At 44.9% G+C, this 23,977-nt stretch overlaps 1 protein-coding gene across 1 annotated transcript; it reads left to right on the top strand.

The window, feature by feature from the left end:
- Positions 1-2,511: 2,511 nt before the first annotated feature.
- Positions 2,512-4,225, top strand: LOC115193386 (interferon-induced protein with tetratricopeptide repeats 1-like). Its single transcript, XM_029752104.1, has 2 exons — positions 2,512-2,733; positions 2,875-4,225. The coding sequence occupies exons 1-2, from the start codon at positions 2,708-2,710 to the stop codon at positions 4,190-4,192; spliced, it is 1,344 nt and encodes a 447-aa protein (XP_029607964.1). The 5' UTR covers positions 2,512-2,707; the 3' UTR covers positions 4,193-4,225.
- The last annotated feature ends 19,752 nt before the right edge of the window (positions 4,226-23,977 follow it).

The following is a 23,977-nucleotide window of genomic DNA, read 5'->3' as shown; positions in this document are numbered from 1 at the left end:
TAACAATAACAAGGCTATATAAAGGAAGGCCAGCCCGTTGTGTTCACTTTGAGATCTCTCACCCCCACCTAACATGCACAAATTGAGAAAGAGTGCCTCAGCATAGTCTTCTCCTGCCAGTGCTTCCATCACTACTTATATGGCCAAGAGCTGGTCACCAATGAAACGGACCACAAACCACTCATTGCCATATTCAGTAAACCTCTCCTCAACGCACCCAAGAGGCTTCAAAGCATGATCATGACTCTGCAATACTACAGCCTGAAGGTTGTCTACAAGAAAGACCAGAGATGTACATCAGCGACACAATGAGCAGGGCAACAGCACAATGTACAGACAGAGGCACTGCCTATCAGCAGCATGCCATCTGTTCGCTACAGCAGGAACAACAAGATGTTGAACAGATCAATCAGGCAGACTACTTAAACGTCAGTCACTGAAGTCCATGGTTCCCACGTTGGCCATACCTGAAAGAGGAGTATTCTCACAGTGAGAGAATACTGGATCTTTCGAGATGAGATCAGTGTGCAAAATGGTATCTTGTTCAGAGGTCAGAATGTCATTATCCCCAAATCACTAAGTCCAGAGATGCTTACTCGCATACACTCCAGTCACGTTGGAGGTGACGCATGCTACTGCCAGTCACGTGAAACGTTATACTGGTCAAACATGCAAGCAGAAATTAAAGACTTTGTCAGCAGCTGTACCACATGCAACGAGTACACTCATGAACAGCAAAAGGAAACCATGATGTCGCACGAACTGCCCACAAGGGCAAATCATCAGCATGGACTTATTCAGCCACAGACAAAAGCACTGGTCTTCTCATTGTTGAGCACCACACTGACTTTTGAGAAATTGAACGGCTCCCTGACTTGTCTGCAGAGACAGTCATAAAGTGCTTCAAGGCACAGTTTGCAAGGTAAGGCCAGCCTGACAAGGTCATCATGGACAATGACCCACTGCACAGTTCAAGCGTTTCGCCTCAGAATGGGAGTTTGGCCATGTGACCTCCACACCCAAAGGCAAATGGCAAGGCAGAGTCAGCTGTCAAGATTGCAAAAAACCTGTGACGAAGGGCCTTGTGTGACAGCAACGACCCCTGGAAAGCCATCTTACAGTGGGGGAACACGCCCACCGAAACATGGACAGCAGCCCAGCGCAACGCCTGCTGTCCAGACCTCTGAAGACTACCATCCCCATAGCTAACAAGCTACTTGAGCCATGCGTCATGGTTGGCGTCACGGACAAACTGTGCCACAGAAAGCAGCTCATTAAGTGCTTCTACGACTGGACTGCTCGAGACATACCAGAGCTGGAGGTGGGTGAAACAATAAGGATGAAACTGCTGCCAGGAGACCACACAGGACTTTGGAGTCTGGGTACATGCCTACAGAGTGTTGCACCACGTTCTTACCTGGTGGCTCCCTCTATCGTCGCAATTGGGTGGATCTGCACGTAGCAGAGCAGACAACAAACCAGAACACGCCATTCACTCACCTAGATGAGCTGGATCTCAGTCCAGGCCTAAAGGCAAGGGGAGCAGAATTGAGACATGAGCCAACTGAAGGTGAGGCTTCTAGCCCACCAAGCTCTCCAGCTCGTGGCCCTAATCCTACCCCTGTCAGAGCCCATACTTACTCACGGGTGGGTCAACTGTGTAAGCCACCGGACAGGCTTATTCTGTAAGCAAGGGACTGTGGTAACTTGTCCTCTGTTTATATATAAAAAAACAAAAAAAAACAAAGAGGAAGATGACAACTGAAGTAAATAGAAAATGTAATGCTTTTTCAATTGTTATGACTTGACTATTAAGAACTTAATGTTGTGCTGTTATGTTTGCACTTTCTATTGAAAAGGATGATGTTACGGAGTCTAGTTGATAGGCAATCGATAGCTGGGCTGTTCCCCAGACCCCGTATGGGGAACAAATGCTTGAACTTGACATTTGTGTCTGTCTTTATTATTTTACCCAACATATCATACTGAAACGTGGACCATTATCATGCACCTGTCCCAAAACAGGGGCGGGGGAAAAAAGACATGTCATCCATGCACTTAAATAGCAAATGATGGAGGTTCATTGTTTAATGCCAGCCAGGTAGGCTATACTCCTGTTGTAAAGAGAAGCAATTTGCTTAATATTAGGAAAGTTGAGAAATGAATATTGTAACCCTTTAGAAAGCTGATGGAATCCTCCTCTTTTTAATAGAGGCCACCCCTCTGTTTTCTCACGCAATTGCATAGACTATAGAAATGTTGCGCAACATGAGCTCATGGGCTCCCATGAAGTGTTAGATTAGATTTTCGATAACATTTGCATTGATGTCAGAGTGATTAGAAGGGACAATAGAGTGCTGAGTACCAGGCAGTTAGAGTGTTTGGTAAGCTACTAATGACCATTAGCAGCATCAGAGCTTGAATAAGACTAATTACCATGACTAAACGGTCAAGTGGAATTTGACTGCTTTCATGACTCATGACTGCTGGTGTGGTGATAATATGGTCACCGTAACAGCCCTTGGCACACACTCATTTGCTTTAGTCTCTATTTGCTAGAAACAAAACTATGATAGTTGTTTGTAAAGTGAGGTAATATCAGCATAACTCGCCCATTGGAAGATAATGTGGTCCATACAGTATAAAATCAGAACAGGTATCTAATCAGACACTCATTTTCTCTGTGTTGAAACTCAGAGAGCACAAGATGGCTTTCTCTTGTCCAACTATGAGGTAAGTGATATCTCTCTTGCACCCTCTCTCTTTCATGACTGAAATGAGTCCTTGGTTCACCATCCAGGTCTGAAATATCTCTCTTAGGTATTGTTCATGAAAAAAATGTATACAATTAAACTGTTGTCTTTTTTAAACCAGAATGGCTCAGACCTCCTTGAAAATTAGGCTGCAGGGTTTGGAATGCCACTTCACCTGGAAGCTGGACTACAGCAGATCTAAACTTCAAAGCCTCAGAGAAACAATGATAGATATCAGCAACAGAGAGGGGGTTCAATATTCCTGGGAGGGTTATCTGTACAACTTCCTGGCTTACCTACACTACGCTCTGGGCTTCACAGAGGACGCTCTTCATTGCCTGAAGAAGGCTGAAGAGGCCATTCGCCTAAACAGCCCAGACGACGTTGAGCTAAGTCTGGTGGTCCACTATGGGAACTTGGCCTGGGTGCACTATCACCAAGGGGAGCTGACAGAGAGCCAGACCTATGTGGAGAAGGTGGGGAGACTACTGCAGGACAACCCCTCGCCCTGCCCAGGTGTAGTGTGGGGAGAAAGGGCCTGGACTTTGAATAAGTTTGATGTAAGCAAGAGGAAGGAAGCTGTATATTGCTTCCGGATGGCCTTAAAAGGGGACCCTGAGAACAAGGTGCTGCGCTGTGGCTACGCCATGGCATTTAATAAATCTGTTGATAGGAAAGACATTACCCCGAAGCTGCGATCTGAGATGTTGGAGCACCTACGGATTGCTAGAGAATTGGATCCAGAAGATTTGTACATCACAGTGATGTACCTGCAGAGGCTTGCAGAGAGTGGCCAGGTTGAGGAAGCATGTAAACTCGCAAAGGAAGTGATAGAGAAGCCTTTGGACAGCTTTGGTGGATTTGGAATCTTGCTAGATTTTTTCAAAGATTACATCTCTCATGATTCAAGCATTGACCTGGCAAGAAGGACCCTGGAGAAACACCCCAATTCACGCCAGCTGAAGAGGCATCTTGGGAAGTGTTACAAATGGAAGATTTTCTCTCCGGAAGAGAAAAGGAACCCAATGAGGCATATTCTGATTGAGAATGCAGTCAACCTTTATGAAGAGGTGGTCGCACTCTACCCAAAATCCCTTGCAGTAAAACTGGAACTGACTGCCATGTACAAAGAATCTGGCAGAATTGATAGAGCAGATAAGATATTTGAAGACCTGCTTCTTGAAATAGAAAGAATGGAACCACAGGATTTACAAAAATTCTACAACTGGTATGCCCAATATTTGTTTTATGCCAAACAAGATGCTTCCAGGTCTATTGATATCCACAAGAAGGCAGTAGAGATTATGCTACCCACTGGCCAACGTGACAGCAGTGTTCGTGTTTTGTTGTCCATTGTCCATAATGGAGGAGACAGAGCTGAGGAAATTGTTGACTTTCTGGATGGACTTGATGGAGAAGGTGCTGTCAGACAGTTCTAGACCTTTTTTTCCAATAAAGGCTTGAATTAACCAGAACTGCCTGCCGAATAAGTCAAATTTGCATCACCTGTTTATGATTTATTAATGTGGAAAAATTCAAGGCTGATTGTAAATCCTATGAATATGTAGACCTAAGATGACAAACATCTGTCTCAAATCCACATTTTCAATTGTGTCTGTAAAGGTTTACTGCAGACTAATGTAGTGTAGACAAACTAATGTTATTCTTCAATATTGCAATATAGAGTATAGAGGTCGACCGATTATGATTTGTCAACGCCGATACTGATACCGATTATTGGGGGCCCAAAAAAGGCCGATACCGATTAATCGGCCGATTATTTTTTTTGTTTTTAGTAATTTATTTGTAATAATGACAATTACAACAATACTGAATGAACACTTATTTTAACTTAATATAATACATCAATAAAATCAATTTAGCCTCAAATAAATAATGAAACATGTTCAATTTGCTTTAAATAACGCAAAACAAAGTGTTGGAGAAGAAAGTAAAAGTGCAATATGTGCCATGTAAGAAAGCTAATGTTTAAGTGCCTTGCTCAGAACATGGGAACATATGAAAGCTGGTGGTTCCATTTAACACGAGTCTTCAATATTCCCAGGTAAGAAGTTTTAGGTTGTAGTTATTATAGGACTATTTCTCTCTATACGATTTGTATTTCATATACCTTTGACTATTGGATGTTCTTATAGGCACTTTAGTATTGGCAGTGTAACAGTATAGCTTCCGTCCCTCTCCTCGCTCCTACCTGTGCTCGAACCAGGACCACATCGACAACAGCCACCCTCGAAGCAGCGTTACCCATGTAGAGGAAGGGGAACAACTACTCCAAGTCTCAGAGCGAGTGACATTTAGTGACAAAATGCACGAAAGTGCTGTTTGAATGAATGCTTACGAGCCTGCTGGTGCCTACCACCGCTCAGTCAGACTGCTCTATCAAATCATAGACTTAATTATAATATAATAAACACACAGAAATACGAGCCTTAGGTCATTAATATGGTCGAATCCGGAAACTATCATCTCGTAAACATTAGTTTTTTTTCTTTCAGTGAAATACGGAACCGTTCCGTATTTTATCTAACGGGTGGCATCCTTAAGTCTAAATATTCCTGTTACATTGCACAACCTTCAATGTTATGTCGTAATTACGTAAAATTCTGGCAAATTAGTTCGCAATGAGCCAGGCGGCCCAAACTGTTGCATATACCCTGACTCTGCGTGCAATGAACGCTGGAGATGTGACACAATTTCATGTTAGCAGGCAATATTAAGTAAATATGCAGGTTTAAAAATATATACTTGTGTATTGATTTTAAAGAAAGGCATTGATGTTTATGGTTAGGTACATTGGTGCAATGACAGTGCTTTTTTCGCAAATGCGCTTGTTAAATCAACACCCGTTTGGCGAAGTAGGCTGTGATTCAATGAGAAATTAACAGGCACCGCATCGATTATATGCAACGCAGGACACATTAGATAAACTAGTAATATCATCAACCATGTGTAGTTAACTAGTGATTATGTTAAGATTGATCGTTTTTTATAAGATAAGTTTAATGCTAGCTAGCAACTTACCTTGGCTTCTTGCTGCCCTATCGTAACAGGTAGTCAGCCTGCCATGCATGCTCCTCGTGGAGTGCAATGTAAGGCAGGTGGTTAGAGCGTTGGACTAGTAACCGAAGGTTGCAAAAACGAATCCCCCCTGAACAAGGCAGTTAACCCCCATTCCAAGGCCGTCATTGAAAATAAGAATGTGTTCTTAATCTGACTTGCCTAGTTAAATAAAGGTGTAAAAAAAAAAAAAAATGGGAAAATCGGTGGCCAAAAATACCGATTACCGATTGTTATGAAAACTTGAAATCGGCCCTAATTAATTGGCCATTCCGATTAATCGGTCGACCTCTAAAAGAGTAGAGAGGCCCTGTTTAGCCTTACAGACTGTCTATCCAGATAGGATCTTATTGCTTTTTTTTGTGGACCTGGCACAATAGATTCTGTTTCTGGTAAATGTATTTAATGTCTAATATTGTAATGTGTAATAAAAAGTTAGTTAAAATAAAGGTATTATGTTCTATTCTATTATTGTAAGAGATCATTAATTAAAGAAATACATTAAAAGCAAACAATAACAAGTCATTTTATAATTATATACCACTATCCCAGTAGGTTACTAGAATTTCTTAATGCATAGATGTGGATATCCAGTTGAAATTGTACAACTAAATACATTGACTATCATCAGCTATGGTCTGAGTTTGATTGGTTATAAAGTCATGGATACGGTACAAGGTCAGGGTCAGCGTACACAGTCAGAGAACACCACAATATAGCACAGAATGTTTCAATGGGAAGCAATGGGGGAATGAAGGGTGACTAGTATCAATAGACGTTACAATACATCCATCACCTTCTCTGAAGTTGTTCCAGAAATCACAGTATCATTGCTGCTGTGAAAGATTGGCCAATTTATTGCCAGTACTGTGCAGTATTTCAAAAATCCTTAAAGTACGGGACATTATTGAAGTAGACATTACACTACACACCTATTGAGCTCCTTGATTTTGTACAGTAGGCTACCCCTTCAGTTTTATTCAGACAACACTACTTCCCTTGCAATGGTTTGAAGAAAACCAGGATTTTATCTGTGTAAGTCGCCACCTACTGTTTTAATAAAGACAACGCATCACTTCGCCAACGTCTCATGCATCACCAGTTCAGCATCCATAAATTTGCCCATGTCTCTATTTTAGTCATTGATTGACTGACATGCAGAAGGCTGAAATACAGGCTCAGAGTTTTTCCTGGTCTGGTCAAGTAGTCAGGTAAAACTCTTGGCCTTAAACATTCTCAATCCAAGAATATGTGAACCCTGGGGTCGTTTATTTACATTCTGTCCTGTACCTTTAGATTATATATCTTCTTTCTCTATTTGGTTATCTCTCCCCTAACCTAATGTAGCAGGCCTAACAGAAACGCCTGAAACTAGATTCCCCCAATATGCTGGTCTTGAAAAAAATAAAGTAAAACTGTCAGGGTTCTCTTCTGCACTGTTCAACCAATCCTGTAAATGTGGACGAGTTAAAATTGAGTGTCGCTTTGTTAATGTCCAAAAGCGGATTCGACCTCACAGGCTCTCTTTCCAGTTCTCCTGAAAATGGGAACATCTGGTTAGGGGACTCGGCAGAAGCACAGATTATGCATGATATTTACCAGATATTCCAGAGAGAAATATTAATGCCGTCTTTTTCTAGGCACACTCACTCCGGCATGGTTTGTTGGACAAAGCCTATGTGGAAATGAATGGTGTTTTTGGATTAACTGAAAATAAGGTCTGTAGTAAACACATGTTTAGGAGAACTTATACGTTTTGTTCTATGAGATAATCTATCAACTAACTTCCCTTTGTGAATTTTTAAGCATTTATATGATTTGAAAAAGCACAAAGACTTCATAATTCATAAAGGTCATGTAAACTGATATTATCTCACAGAACAAAACGTATAAGAACCCCTAAACTTGTGTTAACCTCAGACTTTATTTTCGGCATTTAACCCAGAACCCTATTCTTTCCCCATTCAAATGGCTGAACAAAATATTATGGATTTACTGATAAGATAGATGTTTCTCCACCTTAGCAATGGGAGTTGTTGTCCATATAGTGAAATGGCAGGCTGTCTAGCTCCCGCCTGCTTTTTCTTTGGATTGCTGGATACATGTGAATATTGTAAAACCTTTTTGAATATTTGATGAGGGTTGTTGACGTCAACTACCTGTATTCAATGGAGAGAAATGCTACGCTACTAGTCTCATTTCATAAATATGCATAAACATCTTGAGACAACTCCGATACAAAGTGTTTTATCTAAACGTTGCTAGGATATCACGTTTCCTACTTATATCAGTACACTTGTAACAACTTAAGCATTATGAAACTTCTATTAAATCAAAATAGACCTCATGTAGAAAATAAGCCATAGATTTTTTTATTGACCAAATTCGACACTCCATGCAATTGACCTCCATACAAAAACATCACCAGCTCGAGGGAGACAGATTTTCTGCTGAGTTGGGCCTCTTTCTTCCTCTTCCTCTCTGGCTGAACGAACCAAGGGTGACTCATTTCGGGGTGTAAGGACTACACAAACTACATTGTAGCGACCCGCACAGACAGCTGTGTGTTATGTGTTATGCTGTTCGTTGGTTTTGTTGGTTTTGTTGTACGTACCAGTACCCAGTGTTTGCGGGGTCCGACATGCCAGTCAACCGGCTATCTGCCAACCACGGGAATACCTGGAATGTTCTTGTGCCGGGCATCCTGATGGGGTGAAGCATTGCAAGTTTAAGGCCATGTTTAGCCATTGTTCTCTCTCTTACATCTGGCCTTAACAAGAGATTGTCACTGTTGTTTTATACGGGTATCCTTGATTTATTTGGCGTGGGCTACAGCCAAACAGTAGCCTGTGTTGAGTTAGGTTAATAAACCGGGAAGTAAACTGTCAGAAGTAAAAACTTAGCTAAAAGTTAGCCAGCTAGCTAGCTGACTACCATGGCTAGCTAATGTATGTGAGAACGGGAATTGAAAATGCATAGAGGGAATACGAAAGTGAAGGTGGAGGTAGGGGACGATTATGGCCAAGGAGGTGCGTGTGCGTGGACATCAGAGGATCTGGCCGAGGTGATCACTAGAAGGGTGACCGCTAGAATGATGGCGGCTGAAGCGGACATGAGTGCTTTGTCGATTGTGCTTCGCGCGAATTCTGGTGGGCGGACTGAAGGGGTGACGTCAACGCTGCAGGACGAGGAATCTTGAGCTCAGGATGTAAACAAACATGGCGGCGCCCAGTCCCCGATTGTGTCCGTATCTGTTAAGACCCCGAAGTACTCTGGCAAGGCGGATTGGGAAGCTATTCATGCTCAGTTTGAATTGTTAGGTCATTTGGGGGGTGGTCGACTTAAGATAGGACACTACAGTTGGCTTTGTGCCTCACAGATGATGCTCTGTCCTGTTTGATATTGATTAGCCGCGAGGACAGACGTGATTATGGGGCTTTAGTGGGAGCACTGAGGAGGCACTTTGGACAGTGTGTATAGCCTGGGTGGCTGCGTTGCGAACTGAGTAATAGACGGAGGCAGCCTGGAGAGCCACTACAGGTGCTAGCTAATGACATTTAGAGCCTCTCTCTGCAGATATATGCTCACATGCCCCCCTCCATGCAGAGCGAGCTAGCACGGGACCAGTTCATACAGGCGCTCTTTCCTACGGAGCTGCACATACAGACCCAGCTGGCTCATCTTGAATCATTGCAGATAGCCTTGGAGATGGCTTTGGAGAGGGAGCTCGTGTGGCCTGGGGCTTCAGCTGGGGCTTCGGTGGGGGTGCAGGGAGACATACCCACTGTGCGGGCTGGGGGGCAGAGCAGCCCAGAGCTGGAAAAGCCTGCATGGGTGGCTGAAATAAATGAACTCAGTCATGCTGTGTCGCTACAGGTGGTACGCAACACATGCCCTGGTCCAATGGTCTGCTGGAGGTGTGGCCAGCAAGGCCATCTGTGCCGAGATTGCCCCAGGTCCCCCAGAGCTCAGGGAAATGGCTTGTGGTCCGCATAGACAGGGCAGTGCGGACCCCTGGCTCTTTTTCCCAACCACCACCATTGCCAGGAGGAGCCCACCGGCACAGATGGGAGAGCAAGGCTCCACTTCCCCCAGAAGCAGATGGAGCCTGTTGTTGTGGTGGGCCGGACCTGTGTCGGGGACTTTTGTCATGTCCCTGTCACTATGGAGGGGGTGCCCTGCTCTGCCCTGGTGGACACTGGGTCCACAGTAACCCTGGTGAGGCCGGATATTGTGCCAGGTTGGACTCAGTTTGAGCCCACAACTGTGCAGCTTCGTACATTGACAGGTGAGCTGTCACCCATGAAAGGGAATAATGACTCTGACAGTAGGGGGCAGGACTGTACGTCATCTTGTGTGGGTGGCGGCTGTGCAGAACCCTTGTATCCTGGGGTTGGACTTTCTTAGGAGCACAGGCTGCCAGTTAGACTTAAATTGGGGCACACTGAGGTTCCAGGGAGGGCTGGCAGTCACCGTGGCCCCCTAATGTCACATTCACACAACCCAACTAGCCCCTTCCTCCAACAGTTAAAGCAGCAGAGACTCATGGCTGCTCCCCCCCCCCTCCCTACCCCACATCTGTGTGTGACATTTCCCCAGCACCTCTATCACTTACGGCTACGTGGTACATTCCCCCAGCTACCTCCATGACACATCCCTCCGTGAGTCCGGGCTGCGCCCCCCCAGCCCAGCTACCCCAGATGGGAGAGGAGAGGACACTGTCTGCAGTGAAGGAGATATGGGGGAGGAACTGTGTTGGTCTTGACCGCGAGCAGCAGGAACAGTTGTGGCAGTTGCTGTTTTAATTCAGACAGTTTTGGAGTGAGGAAGATGTGGCGTTTGATGGATAGGGTGCTGTATGGTATCCCCTGACAGGAGTGTCTGGTGTACCTTCGATGACATCCTGGGCGCTACGGCGTGTGCTGGAGAAGGTGGCTGCCGTAGGCCTGAAGCTCCACCTCAAGAAGTGCCACTTCATGAGGAGAGAGGTGTCCTTCTTGGGCCACCAAGTGGGGAATGAGGGTATCAGCATCATGGAGGACAAAGTGGGGGCTGTCCGAGACTGGCCCACCCCCACCAACCAGCATCAGCTGAAGCGCTTCCTGGGCCTGGCCTTGTACTATAAGAGGTTTGTAAGGGGCTTCTCAAGCATCGTTACTCCCCAGAACCACCTGCTGCTGAAGGACAAGGCCTTCACTTGGACAGTGGAGTGCAAGGAGACCTTCAACACACTCAAACATGCACTGATCGAGGCCCCTGTGCTTGCCCCCCTGACCTCACCTTGCCCTTTATCCTGGACACAGGCGCAAGCAATGTGGCCATGGGTGGGTTGCTGGCCCAGGTGGCACCAGAGGGGGAGAGAGTGGTGGCGTACCTCAGCAAAACATTCAACAAACATGAGTGCCGCTACTGTGTCACCCGGCGGGAGCTCCTGGCTGTTGTGGCTTCCATCAAACACTTCAAGTACTACCTGGGTGGCCTGCCCTTTACTGTAAGGACTGACCCCCACCTCCGCACACAGCTCTCTCTCACGGCCCTCTCTCCACTCACAATTGCGGCACCCATCTGCAGTACAGGGCTGACGGGACATGGCGTCGATGTTGGAGTGGTGTGCCCCTGGCCTGTGTACCACTGTGAAGTCATACGGCTGAAGCTCCTCCAACCAGCGTGCAACCTTTGAAATACATGAGCGCAACTGAGACCACCGTGGGAAGAGGTGGCAGATCTCTCATTCACGACCAAAGGGTTATGGTCAAAGTTTGAGAGACTGCTGATGGCGTGCTACAGCGGGCATGGAAGGAGCCAGCTACGGGAGAGGAGAGGTGGCGGTCCCAAAAGCACTGCGGGAGGGTGTGGTTTCAGAGCACTCATGGGGGGGAGGACTGGACACTTTGGTGTCACAGAAACCCTCTGCCGCCTCCGTCATGGCTTTTACTGGGGGCAGCACAAGAGGGATGTGGAGTACTTTTGCCGCTGTGACAACTGCACAGTGAGAAAGCGCCCTTCAGGCCTTTCTCATGCTCAGCTCCAACAGTTCCCAGTGGCGGCTCCCATGGAGAGGGTGGGAGTGGATGTAGTTGGGCCATTCCCCACCACAGTCAGTGGAAACCGCTGGGTGCTCAAGGCTATGGACTATTTCACAAAATGGTCCGAAGCCTATGCTCTGCCTGACCAGGAGGCAGAGACCATTGTCGACACCCTGACAGCGAGGATGTTCAGCAGGTTTGGAGCTGCGGAGTCCATCCACAGCGACCAAGGCAGAAACTTTGAGTCCTGTGTGTTCGCCACCATGTGTGAGAGGCTGGGTATGCACAAGACCCGCACTACTCCTCTCCATCCTCAAAGTGATGACCTTGTGGAGCGCTTCAACAAAACACTTGGACAGCAGCTGGCCATCGTCTTTGCCGGAGTATGCCTGGAGACTCCAGGACCACCTGGAGACAGCTCACACCTTCACCAGAGAGTAGCTGGTGAATGCAGGTGTGAGGCAGAAGAGGAACTATGACATGCACACCCGGGGAAGGCACTTTGTGGCTGGGGAGCTGGTCTGGGTCTACAGCCCGCTGAGAAATAAAGGCAGATGCCCCAACTTGGACAGCCACTGGGTGGGGCCCTGCAGCGTCCTGGAGAGGGTAGGGGAGGTTGTGTACCGGGTGCAGCTTTCTCCCAGGGGGAGAAAGGTGGCACTGCACCGGGACAGGTTAGCCCCATATAGAGGGGCCTCTTCTTCCCAAACCCCAGGGACCCCCACAATTCCGCTCTCTGGCAATGCCATTCCCCAGGCACCCACCCCCAGGCGCCGTAGACAAGGCTCCAGACAGCCCACTCCCCCAGTCTCCCTCCCTGTGTCACCGTGTGTTCCCCGGAGCCACAGACTGTATTCCCCGTTCCCTTATCCTTGTCCACCTGCCTTCATCCCCTGGGCGCCAGAGGGGCAGGGTTGGCATTGGGGTGGAGCATCGCAAGTTTAAGGCCATGTTTAGCCATTGTTCTCTATCTTATATCTGGCCTTAACAAGTGATGTTCACGGTTGTTTTATACGGGTATCCTTGATTTATTTGGCGTGGGCTATGGCCGTGACCATCTCTCAACCTGTGTTGAGTTGGGTTAATAAACCGGGAATTCGTAAACTCCATCCTCTGTCTGGACAATTGTTTCTTAATAATCTAGCCAGGTCATTACAATATTTATAACTAACCCAAGATAGGTATTCTGTGTCGTTTATAGTGGGAGCAAACGAAGCATAGTGGGCAGAACAAGCAAGGAGGTAGGCAAAGCCAAGCACAAACTAGTTAGATCGTATGTGCGCGTTGTAGCAAGTATTTGCATATTTCTGTTAGGGAACGCCTGTGCTGTGAAGTGCGCGTGTGCATAAAGTCAATATGACCTTGCACTCCTAAACACCGCAATTTTTAAAACTTTAGCAAAAGCATCAAGTCTATAAAACTTAGTACACTGTGTTCGTAGCACATTTTAGTTTTGGGAACTTAAAAATGTATTGAGATCAGATGTTCTATCGATGAGAGAATTTGCTGAATGCAGGCCCAGTTTCACCAGAGATACTTTAGAGGAGATGGGAAACTCCATTAAAATCATAATAAAACACATTGTGTACATTGCCCATGGGTGTGTTCGTAAATTCCCTCTGGAGTGCCAGAGTGTGCTCAGAATGGCTCTGGGTGTTCATAAATTCAGAATGTTTCACTCTTGGAGCATTCAGAGCGCACACTGCACACTCTTGCCGAGGACTAGGGTTGATCCGAGCGTTCTGACCTCACAACGGCAGTCAAGCACCCAAGCTAACAGGCTAACGTTGGTAAGCTTGGTAGCTACTTCTAGACAAAAATGAGAACACCTCACTCTGACCATTTTACTCACCCTGGAAGAGCTGGTTAAGCTGTTTTCATGTTATCCAGAGCATTGGTGACTAACTGATACTGGCAACAATTTAATGACACTTTTTTGCCGACATATACTGGCTCCGGCCAAATTCAACGGGTGTTGAGCCTTCGTAAATTCATCAGTTATTCTGTGCTCTGGCACACTCAGACGAGAGTAGTCAGAGCTATCTAGCCAGAGCTATCTACCTCTATCGTAGTAGAAAGCCAGAAGGAATTTACGAATGCACCCCATGTGTTGTCAATGGTCCGCGGGGTTCATTCTGGGCTATTTTGGGACAAGAAGAGGTATCCTTCAAGGAGTCACTGCGAGTCAATTGGCCGCCAGCTCATAAATCCAACATTGCTATGAATTTCGTGAATATTGCAAATATTTTCCGAAGTTGTTCTCTGGAGTAACGTTGTCACACCCTGATCTGTTTCAACTGTCCTTGTGCTTGTCTCCACCCCCCTCCAGGTGTAGCCCATCTTCCCCATTATCCCTTGTGTATGTATACCTGTGTTTTCTGTCTGTCTATGCCAGTTCATCTTGCCCCACCTCTGGATTACCGACCTCTGCCTGAACCTGAGCCTGCCATCCTGTACCTTTCCCCCACTAATCTGGTTATCGACCCTTGCCTGCCTTGGGGTCCAAACATTGGCTGAACACCATGACCGAGCATTAGACAGTTTGCTGGAGCAATTCCACGGGTTATCTGGGTTGCAGCCTACCACAGTGGTAACTCCACAGCCCCTCAGTAACCCAGCTGCTAGCAGCGCCGTCTCATCGGTCACTCTATCTTCTCGGGAGCCCCGTTTACCCCCCCCCCCCCGGATGGCTTCAATGGAGAGCTGAGCCCCTGTCTGGCGTTTCTAGCTCAGTGTGCCCTCATTTTCGAGCTTCAGTCCTCCTCATTCCTCTTGGATCGCTCCAAGATAGCCTCTCTCATCACGCTGATGTTCGGGAGGGCTCTCACCTGGGCTACTGCTGTATGGGAACACAGCCGGCCATATGCGTTAGTCTGGAGGGGTTCGTGGGAGAGGTGAAGAAGGTATTTTACGCCCCGTTCTCTGGTGGATCGGTTTTCCAAAGCCTCCCACTTCATTCCTCTCCCAAACTACCCTCTGCCAAGGAGACGGCCCAGCTCATGGTGCAGCATGTCTTCCGGATCCATGGACTACCAGTTGACATGGTCTCTGACCGGGGCCCTCAGTTCTCGTCTCGGTTCTTGAAGGCGTTCTGCACCCTGATTGGGTTGTCGGCCAGCCTGTCCTCCGGATTCCACCCCCAGTCCAAACGGCCAGTCGGAGTGAGCCAACCAGGATCTGGAGACTGCGCTGCCTGGTCTCTGCCAATCAGGCAGCGCAGTGGTGAGAAAATGTTCTAAACGAATGCTTCAGGTTTATAGCCCCTGTGACGTGTCTGGGTTACACCTTCTGTCTGTGACTACAAGCTGGCGAGATCTATTGGCCACTCGAACAAGAATAGAAAGCAACCGGTAGAAGGCAAGATCAGGTGGGACCACTCTAGCCAATGAGAGGACAGCAGCACAACTCAGATATAAAGTGTTTTTTTTCTCAAAGTTGCCGGGATGTCACAGACCTACTTACATGGAACAGAAATATAAAAACAACATGGAAAGTGTTGGTCCCATGTTTCATGAGCTAAAATAAAGGATCCCAGAAATGTTCCATGTGCACAAAAAGCGTATTTCTCTCAAATTTTGTGCACAGATTTGTTTATGTCCATGTTAGTGAGTATGTCTCCTTTGCCAAGATAATCCATCCACCTGACAGGTGTGGCATATCAAAAAGGTGATTAAACAGCATGATCATTACACAGGTGCACCTTGTACTAGGGACAATAAAAGGCCACGCTAAAATGTGCAGTTTTGTCACAGAACACAATGTCACAGATCTCTCAAGTTGATGGAGTGTGCAATTGGCATGCTGACTGCAGCAATGTCCACCAGAGCTGTTGCCAGACAATTGAATGTTAATTTCTCTACCATAAGCCACCTCCAACATCATTTCAGAGAATTTGGCAGTACATCCAACCAGGCTCCCAACAGCAGACCACGTGTAACCAGCCGAGGACCTCCACATCCGGCTTCTTCACCTGCTGGATAATCTGAGACCAGCCACCCAGACAGCTGATTAAACTGTGGGTTTGCACAACCAAAGAATTAACTGTCAGAAACCTTCTCAGGGAAACTCATCTGCGTGCTCGTCTTTCTCACCACTGTCTTGACCTGACTACAGTTTGGCGTTGTAACCGACTTCAGTGGGCAAATTCTCCCCTTCGATGGCCATTGGTACACTGGAGAAGGTTGCTTTTCACAGATGAATCCCGGTTTCAACTGTACCGGGCAGATGGCAGAAAGTGTGCACGGCGTTGTGTGTGCGGAGCGGTTTGCTGATGTCACCTTTGTGAACAGAGTGCCCCATGGTGGTGGTGGGGTTATGGTATGGGCACGCATAAGCTATGGACAACAAACACAATTGCATTTCATCGATGGCAATTTGAATGCACAGAGATACCTCGAATAGAGGCCCATTGTCGTGCCATTCATCCACAGCAATCACCTCATGTTTCAGCATGATAATGCACGGCCCCATGTCGCAAGGATCTGTACACAATTCCTGGAAGATAAAAATGTGCCAGTTCTTCCATGGCCTGCATACTCACCAGACATGTCATCCATTGAGCATGTTTGGGATGCTCTGGATTGACATGTACAACAGTGTGTTCCAGTTCCTACCAATATCCAGCAACTATCCAGACAATATTCTGATCAACTCTATGTGAAGGAGATGTGTCGCGCTGCATGAGGCAACTGGTGGTTACACCAGAAACTGACTGGTTTTCTGATCCACACCCCTACCCTTTAAAAAGGTATCTGTGACCAACAGACGCATATCTGTATTCCCATATGAAATCCATAGATTTAGGGCCTACTTTATTTATTTCAATTGACTTATATGAACTCTAACTCAGTAAAATCTTTAAGAAATGTTGCATGTTGCGTTTGTATTTTTGTTAAGTGTAAATCAGTAAACACGTAACAACCTAATCATTACAAAACTTCTATTCGATCAAATAAGCCACACGTAACATATACACCATCCACCTTCTAGAGAACACAGATTTTGGGCCCAGTTATTTGATAGAAACTAAATTATGGCTAGAAATTAAACTATACTACCTAGTTGTAAAGTGAGGCAATAACAGCCCATACCAAAAGGCAAAGGCGTCCTGGGGGGATGAGGCTGGGATAATAAATAAAAAATACAGGACAAAACATACATCACGGCAAGAGAGACACCACAACACTACATAAAGATAGACCTAAGACAACAATACAGCATGGTAGCAACAAAACATGGAAGCAGCACAACATGGTAGCAGCACAAAACATGGTACAAACATTATTGGGCACAGACAGCAGCACAAAGGCAAGAAGGTAGAGACAAGAATACATCATGCGAAGCAGACAAATGTCAGTAAGAGTGTCCATGATTGAGTATTTGAATGAAGAGATGGAGATGAAACTGTCCAGTTTGAGTGTTTTTTGCAGGTTGTTCCAGTCGCTAGCTGCAGCAAACTGAAAAGAGGAGCAACCCAGGGATGTGTGTGCCTTGGGGACCTTTAACAGAATGTGACAGGTAGAACGGGTGTTGTATGTGGAGGATGAGGGCGGCAGTATGTATCTCAGATAGGGGGGAGTGAGGCCTAAGAGGGTTTTGTAAATAAGCATCAACCAGTGGGTCTTGCAATGGGTATACAGAGATGACCAGTCTACAGAAGAGTATAGAGTGCAGTGATGTGCAGCATTGGTGGCAAATCTAATGGCCGAATGGTAAAGAACATCTAGCCGCTCGAGAGCACCCTTGCCTGCCGATCTATAAATTATGTCACCGTAATCTAGCATGGGTAGGATGCTCATCTGAATTAGTGTTAGTTTGGCAGTTGGGGTGAAAGAGGAGCGATTACGATAAAAGAAACCATGTCTAGATTTAACCTTAGCCTGCAGCTTTGATATGTGCTGAGAGAAGGACAGTGTACTGTCTAGCCATACTCCCAAGTACTTTTATGAGGTGACTACTTCAAACTCTAACTCTGAGAGGTAGTAATCACACCGGTGGGTAGAGGGGCATTCTTCTAACCACCCACATTACCTTTGTTTTGGAGGTGTTCAAAACAAGGTTAAGGGCAGAAAAAGCTTGGACATTAAGAAAGCTTTGTTATAGAGTGTTTAACACAAAATCCGGGCAGGGGCCAGCTGAGTATAAGACTTTATCATCTGCATATAAATGGATGGGAGAGCTTCCTACTGCCTGAGCTATGTTGTTGATGTGAATTGAGAAGAGCGTGGGGCCTAGGATCGTGCCTTGGGGTACTCCCTTGGTGACAGGCTGTGGCTAAGACAGCAGATGGTCTGACTTTATACACTGTACTCTTTGAGAAAGGTAGTTAGCAAACCAGGCCAAAGACCCCTCAGAGACACCAATACTCCTTAGCCGGCCCACAAGAATGGAATGGTCTACCGTATCAAAAGCTTTGGCCAATTCAATAAAAATAGCAGCACAACATTGCTTAGAATCAAGGGAAATGGTGACAACATTTAGGACCTTTACAGTTGCGAAACCTGAGCGTAAACCAGATTGCATACCAGAGAGAATACTATAGACATCAAGAAAGCCAGTCAGTTGATTCCAACACTTTTGATAAACAGGGCAAAATAAAAATGGGCCTATAACAGTTATCATCAGCTTCATCTCCCACTTTAAATAAAGGACGCACCGTAGCGGTCTTCCAAGCAATGGGAACCTCCCCAGAGAGGAGAGACAGGTAAAAAAGGTCAGAGATAGGCTTGGCAATGACAGGGGCTGCAACCTTAAAGAAGAAAGGATCTAAACCATCTGACCAAGATGTTTTTTGGGGGTCAAGTTTAAGGAGCTCCTTCAGCACCTCGAACTCAGTGACTGCCTGCAAGGAGAAACTTTGTAGCGGGGGAGAGGAAAAAGAGGGAGGAGCATCAGTGCTAGTTGCATTAGAAGGGGTGGGAAATGAGGAAATGTTGGAGTGGCAATGAGGAATGGCTGAGTCAAATAGGAATCCTGATTTAATGAAGTGGTGATTAAAGAGCTCAGCCATGTGCTTCTTGTCAGTAACAACCACATCATCAACATTAAGGGACATGGGCAGCTGTGAGGAGGAGGGTTTATTCTCCAGATCTTTAACCATTTTCCAGAACTTCTTGGGGTCAGACCCACAGAGAGAGAACTGCTCCTTAAAGTAACTAACTTTGGCTTTCCGGATAGCCTGAGTGAACTTATTTCTCATTTGCCTGAACGAGAGCCAGTCAGCCTGAGTATACGTGTGCTGAGCCTTTCGCCAAATGGAATTCTTGAGGTGGAGTAACTCTGCCAGATCACAATTGAACCAGTCACTGAGTCCTTTCTCATTTTCTTTATGGGGGCGTGTTTGTTAACAATACCACTGAAAATATCAACAAAGAAGGTCCAACCATCTTTGACAGAGGGGATCAAGCTGATTCTATACCAATGTACAGAGGCCAGGTCATGAAGGAAGGCTTGTTTATTAAAGTTTTTATCAAGCGTCTATGACAAATCAGGACAGGTCATTTCACTGAGCAGCCATTACAAACGCTGGTTGTAAAACAGTGATCACTAAGGTAATCACAGAAAACACCAGATTGATACCTATCAGGATTATTTGTGAGGTTAACATCAAGGCAAGTAGCTTTCTCTGGTTGTTTGGAGTCATACCTTGTGGGATTGGTAATAATCTGAGAAAGATTTAGGGAGTTCCATTGCTTTAGGACTTGGTCAGGTGATTTAAGCATGTCCCAGTTTAGGTCACCTAGCAGGACAAATTCAGACTTAGTGTAAGGGGCCCGGAGAGAGCTTAGGGCAGGTAGGGTACAGGCTGGTGCTGATGGTGGACGATAACATGCAGCAACAGTCAACAAAGAGCTATTTGAAAGTTTAATGCTTTCAGCAAATCAAATTGTTTGGGGAAAGACTTGGTAGAGACGACCGAGCACTGAAAGTGTTCCTTGGTAAAGATTGCCAATCCACCAGCTTTGGAAGATCTGTCTTGCCGAAAAAGGTTATAACCAGAAAGGTTAAAATCAGTGTTCAAAACACTCTTTCTTGACCACGTCTCAGTAATGACCAACACATCTGGATTGAAGCTGTGAACCCACACTTTCAATTGATCAATTTTAGGTAATAAGCTTCTAGTGTTAACGTGCAGAAACCCAGGCTTTTACGAGAGCAGAACTCACTGAAACAGAGCACAAATCAGAATTGTGGCTAGCAACAGTAGATGTGCCAGGGTGTACATGCACATTTCCAGATATTATCAGCAGTAATACAATCAGGGCATGGCAGATGACATGGAGAGCTCTGCAGTGTTGATTTTTGTATGACATTTGAATGTGCATCAGATGGCAAGAAGATCATATTGTAAGGCAATTTCATTAGGTAACATGAATACAAAGCCGGTGAGAGGTGGTTAGAAGCCGTGTAACCAATAGAGAGTCAGAGTCCCGAGTGTGGAAACAAACATAGTTTGTCGCACGGTTGGGTAAACAAGCACGTTCATAGTCAAGAAAGCATGCAGGAGTCATGAGGCAAATAGCATAAAGCACAAGAAAAAATACAATGGCTTGGAGCTAGCCATTGAAAGTTCAAAGAGTCACTCACCCCAACAAAATAACTTGAGATAGTAGCTCTCTATGAGTCCAATAGGCTATACAAATATGATAGAAAATAAATCATTAGTAGACCTATACTAGTTAATTAAAGCCTTTTTGAATAAGCTCACATAATAAGCTTCACAAGTTAATTAGCCTAACTAAAATTCTGATTAGTCCGAAGTCTGCGGTGTGTATGTGTGTAAGTGTGTGAGTGCTGGAGGCGAGCAAAAGCTTGGGAGAGAGGGGGGAGTGTGGCGAGGGTACCTGTGCCAAACAGGGGGAGACAGGCCAGGGCAGATGGTGAACAGATTTTCAAGTGGAATCCAAGCAGCATTGCAGCAGGCAATGGGAGTAGGTGTGAAACTCTCCTGCCATTGTTGGGCTCAAGGGCTTTGACACCTCTCACTTCACACCGCAGTGCTAATTGAAGTTGCAGCCAGATCTGTTCTGTCCTATCAAGCTAGGTAGCCTTAACTTAGCATTCAGTCCCTATAAAGTAAAATATATCATTGTAATTCATTTTTCTTGGCTTTAAAAGTAGCTTCAGTCTAAACATTACTCACATAGTTCCAGGTTGGATGGTGTTTTCAGGTTTCTGTTGAGCTTCTTTTGCTGGTCGTTGGTTTGCCAGAGCATTAGCTGTATAGTCCTTGGAAATAAGAATCTTTGGTAGTAGGAATCCTTCCAGGTAATTTTGTCTAAAATCAGGTTGTAGGTTTGGAGTGAAGGTTATGTTGTGGAGGGTAGTATCCTGTATATGTCCTTGCGGAAAAATCCAAGTTTATCTAACTCTATGTTTTTGTAAAAACATGCTGGTCCATACAGCATAAAATCAGGATAGAAGTACGTGAGGTACCTAATCAGACACTCATTTAATCTTTAAACTCAGACCATGAGATGGATTTATTTGCCTAAGTGCATTTCTCTATACCTCTCTCAGGCATTGTTAGTTTAACTAACTAAGTTCTAAACTATTTTTGATTGAACTGGTTATACTTTTTATTTGAATGGCTCAAACCTCGTTGAAAATTAGGCTGCAGGGTTTGGAATGCCACTTCACCTGAGTTGGACTACAGCAGATCTAAACTGGAAAGCATCAGACAAACCATGATAGATATCAGCAGCAATCTAGCAGTGTTGATAGAGCAGATAAGTATTCTAGAACTTGCATTTTGATTGAGAATGAATGGAACCACAGGATTTGCAAAACCTCTACAACTGGTATGCCCACCATCTGTTTCATGCCAAACAAGATACTTCTAGATCAATTGATTTCCACAAGAAGGCAGCTGTAACGGCTGTTGAATGGAGTAGACCAAGGCGCAGCGTGGTTAGTGCTCATCATAATATTTTAATGGAACACTTTAAACAAAACAAGAACGACAGCCAAAACAGTTCTGTCAGGTAACAATACTAAACAGAAATTAACCACCCACAAAACCCAAAAGAAAACAGGCTACCTAAGTATGGCTCCCAATCAGTGACAACGAAGTACAGCTGTCCCTGATTGAGAGCCATACCAGGCCAAAACAAAGAAATACAAAACATAGAAAAAAGGACATAGAATATAACCCCAAAACACACAGAAAAACACCCCCTGCCACGCCCTGACCAAACTACAATAACAAATAACCCCTTTTACTGGTCAGGATGTGACAGCAGCAGAAATTATGCTGCCCACTGACCACCGTGACAACAGTATTCGTGTTTTGTTGTCGCTTGTCCGTAATGTAGGAGACAGCTGAGGAGATTGTGGACTTTCTCGATGACTTTGATGGAGAGGGTGCCTTCGGCAAGTTCTATAACTTTTTTCCAATAAAAGCTTGAAATAACCAGAACTGTTTGCCAAATCACTCAAATTTGCATCACCAATATGTAATTGATTGATGTAGAAAATATATTCTCTTTACCACTACACCACTAGGTCAAATCTAGTATCTTGGACAATCTAGGAAGAAATGTGACATAGTAAAAACAAAATAGGTTCGTATTAAAAAGTGTCTGGGCTCAATTTTAGCTATTGGGATAGTTGAGAGATGCATGATCATCCATACTAACATTTGAAAGTAAATTCAAGGATAATGCTAAAGTATTCTAATTCCTATAAACATCTGTCTGGAATCCATATTTTCATATTGTGTCTGTAAAGGCATACTGCGGACGAATGTAGACAAACTAACGTTATTCTTAATTCTTGCATTATAAAGTAGAGAAACCCTTTATAGCCTCACAGACTGACTATCCAGAGCGATAGGATCTTTTGTTTTGTTTTTCTGCACAGTGGGCAGAATGGATTCTGTTTCTGGAAAAAGGTGTAATATGTATTGTATAATATCTTGGAAGTTCTTGTGAAAATAAAGCTATTATGTTCTATTCTATAAAAGTTTATAGATCCTTAATTAAGTTAATACAGTAAAAGCAAGCAATACCAAGGTATTTTATAATATACATCACTATCCCATGAAGGTAACAATAATTTCTTAATGGAGTTGTGGATATCAAGCACAATTTTTAAGGCTAAATACACTGACTATTAGCTAAAGGGCTTTTATAGAGAGGGGAAAACATAGAAAGAAATCCGGTCATTGTATCTGTCTCATTATGGCGTCTGTGAGAGTATGGACAGCGCCATTGAGGCCGGCTCCATTTTCAAGTAGTCAATGTACTTCTTCTACTTCTTCTAGGAGTTGGCAAACAGACTGAAATGGCTCATACTGCCACCTAGAGTGAGTTGTTTGAAAAAGTATAAAGCCAAGATTTGTGATTTACTGCCACCTCCAGTTATATAATGTTTGATCACGAGTATAATTCATTGGCTGATCCTTCCCGGTGACCCAGATGGAATCATGTGATCCTTCCTTAATCCATAGGAAGCTCCACCCATTTGACTACTGCAAAATGGTGAAAGTCTTTAATGGCGCTGCCCATGCTAAAATTAGATGTTGGGCACTAGAGGCATCTATCTATTTCTATGGGGAAAACTAGTACCCATTATGGGTGAAGCCAGTCAGGTAATGAGGAGTTAACGAGATGGTGGAAAATAAGCTTTCATTTTACTGCTAGTGAGTCGGGTTAAGATATAGCACAGAGAGTGAGAATGAGTGGGTTACAGTGGTGGAAAACAGAAACAAGAGAAGTTCAATTGTGGAGGAAATTAGGAAACCCTAGACTCGTTTTTAGTCGGAGTGAGGGTATTGGACCAATGCTACCTGGGAAATCCATTTAACGTTTTGAGGAAAATCTGGAATGTGTTGGAGGAATGTGTTGAGTTGGTGAGAGACACAAGAAGTAGACTTATTTAGATGTTTCGTGTCTGCGGAGCAGAATAAGCGTGTTTTAATCCTAAAAAAGATATCGGTGGAATGTTTCCTGTACGGATTTTCGAAGCAGGGTTATCAAGAGGGTTATTTCTGGGATGGCACTAGAAGTAAAGGCAGATGATATAACTGAAGACATACTGTAGATGGAGTGACTGTTGCTCATCGACTGACTCATATGGTGGATGGAGAAAATAAATTCACTTAATCCATACTACTGTTCT

This window comes from Salmo trutta, chromosome 5, assembly GCF_901001165.1.
Source record: "Salmo trutta chromosome 5, fSalTru1.1, whole genome shotgun sequence".
Classification (NCBI taxonomy): domain Eukaryota; kingdom Metazoa; phylum Chordata; class Actinopteri; order Salmoniformes; family Salmonidae; genus Salmo; species Salmo trutta.
This window is presented reverse-complemented; position numbering and strand designations above follow the sequence as displayed.

Bases quoted from the DNA above. Each gene is read 5' to 3' on its own strand.
- LOC115193386 (XM_029752104.1), top strand. From the start codon at position 2,708: ATGGCTTTCTCTTGTCCAACTATGAG. The intron at 2,734-2,874 runs GTAAGTGATATC...TTTTTAAACCAG, and splicing joins TTCTCTTGTCCAACTATGAG to AATGGCTCAGACCTCCTTGA.